At 45.8% G+C, this 11,565-nt stretch overlaps 1 protein-coding gene across 2 annotated transcripts; it reads right to left on the bottom strand.

Moving 5' to 3' along the window:
* Positions 1-360: 360 nt before the first annotated feature.
* Positions 361-11,188, bottom strand: TDRD6 (tudor domain containing 6). 2 transcript variants are annotated; one of them, XM_064411714.1, is made up of 5 exons: positions 4,423-11,188; positions 3,847-3,965; positions 2,918-3,007; positions 2,437-2,494; positions 361-1,018 (listed from the first exon to the last, which is right to left on the bottom strand). In XM_064411714.1, the coding sequence occupies exons 1-5, from the start codon at positions 11,171-11,173 to the stop codon at positions 957-959; spliced, it is 7,080 nt and encodes a 2,359-aa protein (XP_064267784.1). In that variant the 5' UTR covers positions 11,174-11,188; the 3' UTR covers positions 361-956. The 2 variants fall into 2 exon arrangements, with proteins under 2 accessions (XP_064267784.1, XP_064267786.1); XM_064411716.1 differs by lacking the exon at positions 2,437-2,494.
* Between the last annotated feature and the right edge of the window lie 377 nt (positions 11,189-11,565).

The following is an 11,565-nucleotide window of genomic DNA, read 5'->3' as shown; positions in this document are numbered from 1 at the left end:
AATGCCACTATAAAATAGCACCTCCTTTGCAACACCTGAGGAGAGTAAATGGTGAGATCTCCTTAAAACAGCTGCACGTCCTTAAAACAGCTTAGCATGTTGCACACATGTGGCAGCAGAACCATGCCATTGTTTCTACTTCGTATTTATAGGAAAAGCTTCATCTTTCATTAGTACAAATGCAGCACGTTCAATTAATTAAGTACAATTAACATTTCAAAACATTCACCATAGCTCACAGTGCTCTGGAGAGCTGGTAAGGGTCAAAACACAACCAGTGACTGTAGAACAGCCCTCACACAGCATTTGGGCTTCTGCACAGGAACAGACACAAGTCATTAAAACACACAAACAAACCAGTATATGCCAGCCAAAGCTTTATTCCAGCTTCTTCCATTGCTTTAGAACAGCAGCAAATATAAGACTTCAACCAAAACAACTCTGTTCCTCTACAGAGAAAAAAAACCCTCCCTACCCCCCAAAAATACCCTCAACTTTTTTTTTCTTGAGAAAAAAACACTTAACAATGCAACTTTTCCAAAAGCAAACATCAGAAAGCAGTGCTGTACAACACAATAGCATATACAGAAACTCACAAGAAACTTTTGTTGAAAAACCACCCACCAAGAACTCCACACATGTCAGTGCACCCCCCCAGTCAATAAAAAATGCCAGTCAAGAGCAAACTCTTATTTAGGAAATTATAGCTATAAGAAACAAGCTAACAACAACAGTCTAGCAACAACATCTGTAAGAAAACAAGCTGAAAATAACAGTCTGCCAACACTATTCCTTTATAGGGAAGTTCAGTAGTGACAGGTATTTGGTCAGTTAGGTAGAAAAAATAAGCCACTCAATGCTCTGCTGGTATTTTTGTTCCCACAAACACATTTTCATGGGAACATTTCGTACACAGGCACTTGTTCAGTTTCACGTGGTCAACCTGCCACTTGGTTTCAGCACTGCTGGAGGACATGAGGATCTTCAGCTAAATTGCTACTGCAGCCAGTTTGCTTTTCTATAAGGAATAAACACAGACCCATCAAGAGGTTTCTATAAATGTGTATAAGGGCATAAAGATCAAAAGGGCTTCAGACTAAATACTACTGACATACTGGACCTTATTAAAAGACTACACTTATTAGACAAAGATAAAACAGCTGAAATAGCAAAAGTGCCCAAGAAGATGGAGCAGCAGCACTCCCAGATTTCAGTTTTGAGTTCAAGTTACCCCATCCCTCAGTGGACTGGCATAAGCCACTGCAGGAGTTTATGCACGTGAGCACCTCTTACTCAAACTGCCTTCCAGGCAGTGGCAGTGTGTGCAGCAGGTTCCATCTCTGTGACATGTGGGTGCATGACCCTGACTCACCTCTCCTGTTCTGGTGCTGAGAATGCATACACTAACTCCATGCAAAGGGTTCAAGAACAGAATAAAATCCACAAAATCAAGAATAATCCTGCATTTGAGGGGTGCAATTGAGGGGGAGTTTGTAGATGGACCATTTTAACATTTTATCAAATTCTTTAACTACCCTTTTTCTTGCTCAACAGGCAACCTGATCTCTGTTGCAGGCTTCCTTATTTGTTACCCATAAACCAGTAGTTATACTGAAATACAGTCATCAATTAATACCTGAAAGCACAAATGCTATCCCCACTTCAACTCAGTTTAGTCTTCATCAGGCAACCACAGCAACAAATTGCCCAGAAAGGTTTTGGAGTCTCCATTCTTGGACAGATTCCAGAACTGGCAGTAAGGTCTTCCTTTAACAACCTGATCTATTTGGCCCTGCATTCACCATCAGGAAAAGCCCCTTTCAACCAGAACTGCTCTATAATTCCATATTAGCATATAAACAAAAAGAACCTGTACTATTTATTTGGTACACTTAAGAGGTGTTTACCAGCAACACTTCAAAATTTTTAAGTAACAATAAAGATATACATGTACTATTTACAAACTATCATTACAACAACTAAAATGGTATTATTATGGATTTAGATGTATAGATTATGGGACTGGGGCACTCAAATGCTAAACTAAATGCTTAATAGAGTCTGTCTAGCAGTTGCTCACCTTGCCTCAGAAACATGGCCAAGAACAGCATGCTGATGGCAATGCTCAAAATCCTGCCAAAATCTCTAACTTGGGTCAACCACCCCAGCTGTTCCAAGAGGCTCAGCTCATTAGATGAATAAATGAATACTAAATTGGTTTGTAATCCAGACACAGTAGCAGCTTTCATTCCATGTAGTAACTCTTAAACTGACAGTACATAAGCTAATGCTATCAAGAAAATCCCAACAGTATCAACTACATAAGCTCAAATTAGTGCTTCAACTGTATTTTCTAAAATAAAGCATTTCCTAGAAAATTAGAAACCATTCAAACACAGAGTACACAACCCATGTGGGGGCTTAAGGGAGACTTACCTTGAAGTAAGGACTCCTCTGGTAAGGACTGCAAGTTTTCTGTTGCAGGGGTTAATGCCTACACAAAAAGGGATCCTGTTAGGAAGCTGGCACTATTGCCAAGACTTCCATTGAGGTGTTTCCTTTAATGCTAGACTAACTTCTTATTTGACTCCTATTTACCATTGTTTTCCTCCCTTTTAACTCAATACATTAGTCTTCTGCCCACTTTTCACTTGGATACAAAGGCTGCAGGTGAAGAACAAACTGGAAATTTATGCTGTAGTCATCACCAGCAGCATGGCTCATGACCAGAGCCTTGGGTTCCAGACATGAGGTTTTTCATCCACTGGTAGGTCCTTCATGAAGAACACTGGTGAAAACCTTACTATTCCTTCCTAATTACTCTACAATAGAAGTACTTTTCATGACTTAGCAGGCAGTTAGCAGCCTTTCTAAAAACCTGTACTGTCCTGCCCAGTCCAGTATCACACTGCCATACCTCAGCTGATCTGCGAGCCCTGTCAGGAATTCCATTCCAGACGTTCTCAGGATGCACAATCTCCTCATTTCCACTGCAGAGGTTCAAGACCTGTACAGACAGAGCCAAAGGGGATCTAGCACAGCAGCAATACACTCAACAAGTAAGACACAGCAGTAAAAAAACACAGTTGAGGACTCTGTGCCTTTGAGAAGGTGTTGAGAAGTCTGGATCCTGCAAATAAGAACAAGCTAACCTCTAATAAAAACTGAATGTAGTGACTGAGGCTGCTCAAGGCTCTTCTGGGCTCCTAACCCAAGCATAGTGAGAAAAAGGCTGCAAAACACCTACCAGATCAGAACCAGAAGGAAGCTGATGAATAGGGATATCACTACATGATAATCCCTGACACTGCCTCTCATCTGAATGCACCTGAGCTTAGTTTTAGACACCCAAGAGATCTACCAGCACAAGAGCTGGCTTGCATGATCTCAGACATTCAATCTTCCAAAAGGATGCTTTTATGTAATAATCTTTTGAATTTCCCATCTTAAGTTATAATCTACAGGTCATTCTATGTAAGTATAATGTCCCCCTGGAGTGAAGGAAGACGTCTCATTCAGCCCCCAGCTCAAACAGCAGTAGAACAAGGCAGCTGACAGCATTAGTCTCTACTGTTAAAGTTAACTCCCACCAACCACTAATGATGCAGGAATATTCCCAGTCAATAAAAGAGAAGAAAAAAGATGTGAAAAGAACATCAAGTGTTGACATTTATCATCAACTCAATTTGAGACACCGCTGTTTCTCTCTAGTCTATAAATTCAGAATCAGCCTTTGAAATACTTAAAATTCTTTAACAAAATTTAAAAAAAAATTATTTGGAGTTTAGAGGAATAAAGAAAGATTAGATCTTAAGAATACAGAAAGAGTATTCACACCACACTTACCTTGGTACCCTTCTCAGATACCTCCAAAATGCGAGCATCACACCATTTGAGAGAAGTCCACACCACACATTTGGAGCCAACAGCAAAGCCCTTCAGATTACAAGGATAGTCATGGTGTGCTACAAGAAATGGCAATTTAGCAATGAAGGAGGAAGAAAAAAAAACAAAAACAAATTCACAAAACCCCACAAAAATCAACCCTCAAAAAAGCCCTCAAAAATCAACCCCCAGATACCTCAAACATTGCTGCCCCACCCTATGCAAACTACTTGATTTTGAAAGTTAAAGATTTGTCATCCCAGTCTTGCAAATGCAAGATATATTTCAAATGCAAAATATTCACAAATGGATTTCCACTCAAAATCCTTAATCTTCCCAAGTAAGACTAGTTGCTGAGACTGCCACATTACCCATGAGAAACTAAACTCAGTCTGCTGTCCTTAACTCATCAAAGCATCAACACTAATACACTATCTTATTAGGGAATAAAAGTTAGATTTTATACAAGAAAGCTATTCTCATTTTTGAATAGTACAACATTTTGATTATTTAACTCTTTAAAATCAGATACTTTACCTGCATTGCAGTCAGCCAAGTTCTCATTTTGCTTTTTGTCTTCCCCAGGCTTACAGCCTAAAGACTGAACACACAAATTTCCACTCTCTTTAAATGAGTCAGTCAAGTCTTGTTCCATCCATTCTTCCACAGAGTCATCTCTCTTCTTCTGCCACCCCTTATGTTTCTCAACTTTACAGTCACATGATTTTACAGAGAAAACAGGCCTTTGATTCGCTGAGTCTTTTGAAAGAAATGAAAATTGACTTCCACTATTTGCAGAACTCTGTAGCACAGCATGTTCCAGCCCTAACAAGTCCTCCTCCCTGTCTTCCTCAGGAGGCTGAACATTAGGCAGCACTAGTTCCAGAAAGGGCTCAAATTTGGCTCCTAGCATCGACTGCTTGTCATGCATCATCTGGTGCAGCTCTTTCTCAGGTCTACTGGCAGCTGATGACAGCCTTAGGGAAGGAGGGTCTGGTTCTATCCAATCATCTAGTATAGCTTCTGCTTCATGAATTCCAGACAAATTTGCTTGCAGTTTCTTGGCCTCCTCTCCCAAAGAAGGCTGAACATTAGATGGAATCAGCTCTACTGAGTTCTCTCTGTCACTAACTGGAGGCACCAGATTTTCTTTCTCCTTAAGTAATGGTAAAATTTCAAGACAGTTCAAAGCTGTCAACTGCCCTGTCTCCTCCCTCACATCTGGCAGCTCCAGCAATTCCTGCTTCAACACTATCTCTCTTGCTTCACTGCCTGCTGCTGCCTGCATTTCAAGAGACTTTGCTTCCAGTGCTTCCTTTGTTCCTTCACCACAGGAGGACTGTTCTGTAACTCCCTCCAGCCCCTGTAGGAGCTCATTTAGATCATCACATGCTAAGTGCATCTCTAATGGATCCAGGTCTCCTAATGCCTCTGTTCCATTGCTTGCAGAAGGCTGTGCCTGGAGCACTGGCAATCTCTGCAGTTCTTGTTCTTTTCCTAGGAAAAGGCTGACTGCTGGATCACTGCTTGTCACTTCTGCTTTCAGCTCAGCCTCCTCTCCGAGCAGTATTTCAGGCAGGTCTTGTTCTGCAGTTTTCATTCCATTCCCCACAATATGAGGGCTGCAGTTTCTCATTGGTTCTAGCAGCATACGGTTATCACTGTCCCCTTCAGACAGAGGTATCTCTTTATCAAAACTGTTCTCACGCTCTCCTGTTTCATATCCATCCTCAGCCTTCCCACTGGCAGCTCCCACTGACACATTTGCTTCCGCAGTTTCTAAGCATTCAGAAGTTACCCCCAGGAAAGGGTGGGCACTCTCACTTTCTTCCTGAGCTAATCCACAAGCAGCAGTAGTTTCTTTGTTGAGACAAAGCCCCAAACTGCTGTCTGAAATTCTGTTTTCCTTTAGGGGGTTGAGAAGGTTTGAGAAAGCACCGTCATCAGTTTCTTTATTAGCTTTCCAAAAAGGCTTCATCTCTTCATTAATACTATTGCCAGAAGCTTCCAGCTTGACAACACACAGAGGGACTTCAGAATCTTTATTTTCCCAAATTTCTACTACTTCAGCTTCTAATACAAGGTTTTCAGTCATATCATAAAACTTCTTATTTGCTTCACTAAGCCATGAGCCATCTGGGGGACTGAAACCTGACAGACAGCAAGCAAATGCTTGCCCGGGTACTCGGAGCAGTTCATATGGCATCTGCCTGATCATCTCCAGCCTGACGCTTTCCTCGCTGCCGTAATCCACGTGTCTGACAGCGACACTGTCATCATTCACACTGCTGATCTGAGCTCTGTAAAACCACCCATCTTGACTGTATTTTGCTAGACAAATATCACCACTTTTAATACAAGACTTGCCACCGTTCAGAGAGCTTAGTCCAAGCTTTTCAGCTTCCTCTATTTTTTTCTCGATGTAGCTCACGTCTTTGGTATCAGCACGGTGACACCAGAAGTATCCTGGACTATTTACCACTGTGACATAAATTTTTAAAGTCTGACCTGCCTCTGGAAATTTCCAGATAAACGATTTACAATCATTTACAAGGGAAATCTCACTTTGTACCTGAGGAGGCAAAGACTCAGAGCTAGTGATCATGTCACGGTTCTCTCTTTTATCAATTTTTCTTCTTGAGAAAAGTCTTTCTCTACATGCAAGATCTTTATCAGCTAAATCCACTGTTATTATACCTTGATGGTCACTGAGAATAACTTCCCATTTATCCTCAACCTTCTTTACAAATTCACATGACAGCAGGATTTCACTTGTTCTCTTGGTGAAGTAAAACACTGCTTTCTCTGTCCAGCCAGCATTTTTTTTGCATTTGAGTCCACCTAGAAAGCAGTGAATGCTCATTGCTGGAATAGATGACAAGTTCTTAGGGAGCCTGCGTGCTTGATCAACACTAATCACAGAAGTGTCACCATAGTCAATATAATGTACCCTTATGGAATTGTCAGAAGTCTTCTCTTTTACTACAGCTCGATACCACAGGCTGTCTTCTGAATAAACAGCACTGATTAAATCTCCTGCTTGCAAAAGCTGTCCACAAGGGTCCTTCACTGATTTCCCATTGTTTAAACATTCCAAAATGTTGTTAAGCTGAACCTCATCACTCCCTAGTTGAACATAAAAATCCTGTGGGTCACTGACATAAGACACATACACTAAGGTTTTAAGAGCTGGCACTATCTTCTGTGGTGGTAGATCAGATGCATTTTTAAGCACTATACACCTGCCTTCAGCATCAGATTTAGTATCTGACAGTGTATCCATCTGGGAAAAGAGCAGAGACTCCTCCCCTACTTTATTCAACAAAAAAGAATTGTTCTTACTGCTAAGCACCTCGTTAGGTTCTAGTAATCCAGCAGCCACATGTCCCTTCACAGAGTGCTGGAAAAGGTTTACAACTTCTTTGAAGTGTCTTTTGTTCCCTTGCTCTTGCTGGGCTTCAGGTCGACATATTTTCCTTTCAAGAGGCCTACCTGCATTGAAAGGGGACCCTGCAGTCTCATCCCTCTCATGCACATCTGTATTTCCACTCCACGAAGTCTCACTGTGTACACGACTATGCAGTCCTGCACTGTTCAAGCTTAGCTCTTTCAGTTTTGTATTAATTTGAGTATTTCTATCAAACAACTCAACCAGCAGAGTATTATCAGAGTCCTTTGCTACCACTATTGCTTTTAACCTCCTTTCCAGGACAGCTTCCTTAAACCATGTTGCAGCTTCTTTGGAAACAGATGATACATCAGACACACAACACTTTATGGCCTGCATTGGCACAAGCAAGATATCAGAAGCATCATTGGGCAAAATAAGCAGATCATCTGTCTCTATTGTCTCTGTGTTCCCAAAATCCACAAAGAAGACTTTAGCCTTAGGTTGTCTTTCCATAATTACTCCCCTGTACCACTGACTGTCAGAGTACCTTGCCAGACACAAGTTCCCAGACTTGCCCAAGGTTCCTGAGCTGGTCACTCTCTCACTCAGGGAAGTGATGTTATCAGCCAGCTGTGCCAAGGTATCTGCACACCTTTCAAGTTGGCAGTAAAATGTCCATGGATTCTCAACATGTGTAACATAAACATCTTCCTCACTCCCAATTTTGATACCGTGACCAGAATAATAGAAAGAGTGAAGCTGCACCATAGATTCCAGATGCTTTTGAGGAAATAAAGGTCTGGCTACACCTCTCTCAGTGAGAAACTGGCAAGCACTCTGAAAAGGTGTGATTAAATCTACAATGTTAAACAGGTCCCTGTTTATTGAAGCCAAGGCAAAGATTGTACACTTTAGGTCAAGGTCAGATGATGAATCAACAACAAACTGACGAAAAGCCTGAATTGCTTCTTCATCCCAAGCAAAAGGATTCTGACCATTGGGTTGGATTAAGTTGTAAAGGCTGCACCTGAATGCCTGAGCCTCTAACCTAAGGAAGCGTTCATTAATTGCACGGAGCTTCGTTAGACACACCTGCTCTCTGTTGCCATAGTCAACATATATGACTTCTACTTTTTCTGCACAAACTCCTTCACTAACTATTAAAGCCCTGTACCATTTTTTGTCCTCTGAGTACTGGGCTAAGCAGACAAGATTTGGCCAAACATGTGGCTGGGATGAATTCTTGCAATGCTCCTGAATTTCATCCATTAGTATCTCAAGGTCCTGGCAATTTCTACTTAACTGACACCAAAAACAACTAGGATTCTCAACATATGACAAAATAACATTAACTGTACTTCCCACTTCCAAGTGGCCTCCACAAGAGGAGCCTGGCTTAATTTCCACATAGTTCTGCCTCAAAGAGGTGTGCAGATTTTCCTTACCCTCATAGTCTCGACAAAGAAAAGATTCACTATTTTTGGAATTGTGAATGGCTGCAACAGGGCTCTCTCTGACCATCACACCCATGTGAGAATCAAGTATTCTATCACTGCTCTTTAGAGCACATTCTTCCCTGAGCCTCTTCTCTGCATTTACTTGGCCTTGCTCTGCAGCACACACTAGGGAAGAGGGCTGTGTCACAGACTTATCCAATTTTTGGGAAGTCTTGGGTATTTCATACCTCTGGTATTTAGCATAACCCCCCTGGGCCATGAGTTTACTTACTCTTCCCTCTCCTAACTGGGACTGGTCAAAAATTTCAACCATGTATTTGTCACCCTGCACATTCAAAAACCAAACCTTCAGTTCCTTGTTCAGTACCATCTCCCTGAACGCAGACACAGCAGCTTCACTCCAACTCCCTCTTGGAGGTGAAACACCTGCCAAACAACACTTCAGAGCTAAAGCAGGCAGTTCCCTGAACCGAGGGAGCAGCTCCTTCACAGCACACAGATCCACCGTTTCTGTACTGCCTCTGTCCACCAGGTGTATTTCCACCCCAGTGTCCAGTACCCTGGTAACCACTGCTCGATAAAAGACACCCTCATTCCCACTGGCACAACAAAGGGATCCAGGCTGTGGGTCCCACCCAGCACCATCCAGCTTTGTGGAATGGGAATAAAAATTCCACATGCACTGCCTCAGCTGCCTGAAGAGCTGGTAATACTCATGGAGCTGCAGCCAAAACTCAGATGGGTCTTGGACGTGGGAGACCTGCGCACTGTACAATGTCCAGGTCTTCAGATACACACCAGCTACAGCAGCAGCAGCCAAATCTCCGTGTGCTAAAACAGGAGGGACTTCTGGTGGCAACCCCAACTCTTCAACTAAGGATTCCTCTACTTCCAGCTGCTCATGAGCCTCAGTTTGGCTCACATAACTGCTGGCCAGGCAGCAAGCCTGAGACCCAAAAAGATGGTTCAAATCAACACCATTTTCCCCATAGAGAGTCACATAATAGAGATGCTCAAAGGAGTTAAAGGCTTTGATGTGAGCACTCACTCCTCTACCAAGCACCAACGCTTTCAGCAAATCAACCTGCAACGGGGACCAGCCACAGCCCCCATCCGAAACACCCTGAAGAGCACACACGTAGGTGACCACGGGCATGCGGAAACACTCGGCAGGCAAATGGCGCAGGTTCGCTCTGGTCACCGTCTCCTTCTTGCCATAGTCCACAAAGATCACGAGAGCTGCATGCTGGTCCTGCTCCCCAGCAATGAGCTCCAGCAGAATGGCACGGTACCACTGGCCATCCATGCCACGGGCAGCACAGGGCGAGCCCACTTTGGGCAGCAAGTCCTGCTCCCACCGCTCATAAGCATGGCACATGGTCTCAGAAAGGCAAGAGATCTCCTGTGACAGGCACTGCAACTGGCAGTAAATGTGGTGTGGGTCCGAGACATGGGTAACTAGGACAGGCTCTGTCACACCCAACTGAAGCTGAGGGTAGTAGTAATCCAAGGCAGGTGACAGAGGCTGGTACGAGAGCAACACGTGGACAAGCTGCGGAACCGCAAAAGCTCCAAGGGAACACGCCGGAGGCTGCTGACAGAGCTGCTTCTTTAGCTGGCCAGAAGGCAGGCAGCGCCTGAGCACCTGGCAGAACCAGCTGGGAGAGACACGTTTGGCCAGGCCCAGCTGCTGCATCTGAGCCACGAGCTGGGGCAGCTCCAGCACGATGACCCGCGGCATTATCACCTCCTGCACCACACCACACACCTCCTTGCCTTGCAGGAAGCTGAGGAACTCCATCGCCTCCACGGTCCACTTGGACACGGGTGAATCCCCACTTGCTGTCCCCTCGTTACTGTGGGAGGGCATGGCTTCCGCCACGACACAGCCCAGCACCTCTGGGGGCAGCTGGAACAGCTCCGAGCAGCCCCGTGCCAGGTAATAGGCGGACGTGGTCACCACGTACCCCTCGTCCAGCAGGAAGACACGGTACCCCTGGGCACTACAGCTCACCACACAGCAGCGGTACCACACACCCAGCACTTCCACCAGCGCCATCTCTCCTGGGCACAGCCTGGTCCCGCTGGCCCCCGGCCCGCCGGGCTCTGGGCGGGCCGCCAGGCGCGGCCCGGCCACCGCCTGGATCTCGCGGTACAGGAGGGCATAGTCAGCCTTACTTTCACCCAGAAGCCCCCACAGCCGCAGGACGGGCACCTCAGGGTACAGCCCCACGGCGCGGACCCGCAGGGTGATGGTATCACCGCGGCCAAGGGACTCCGGCCCGCAGCTCATCGCAGCCACCTCGCCCCGCCTCCGCTCCCCGCACGAGGCGAATGAACGCCTGGCCCGTCGCCCCTCGGCCTCATATAAAGCACGCGCCGCCCACGTGACCCACGGGGAGCCGTTAGCGGCTGCCCCAGCGGCCGAGTCCATTTCCATCCTCTCGACGGGGTGGAGAGCGGCGCGAAGGGAAAGGGGAGAAGGAGGGGTGAAGCCAGCTGATACGTGGGGCCGCTCCTGCTACGCTAAGAGTGCGCGGAGGCGCCACGAAGAGGAGGGTTCCGGAATTATGTCCGGGGCGCCGCGGGGCTCGGGGCAGAGGCGGGCGGAACTGCCCTCGCCCATGATGGAGCACTCCACGAGGCGGCGGGACGGCCGGGGCGGGGTGAGGGGGAGAGCCCGCCGAGCCCGCCTAGCTCCCATTGGTCAGAGCGGCGCCGGGGGCGGGACAGGCGTGCGGAGCTTGGCGGCTATTGGCTAACGGCGGCCTGAGGGCGGGGCGCGGCGTGAGGGCGGCAGCCGCAGTGTGAGGACGGGGCGGTCGTGCCAGA

This window comes from Passer domesticus, chromosome 3 (assembly GCF_036417665.1).
Source record: "Passer domesticus isolate bPasDom1 chromosome 3, bPasDom1.hap1, whole genome shotgun sequence".
Lineage (NCBI taxonomy): Eukaryota > Metazoa > Chordata > Aves > Passeriformes > Passeridae > Passer > Passer domesticus.
This window is presented reverse-complemented; position numbering and strand designations above follow the sequence as displayed.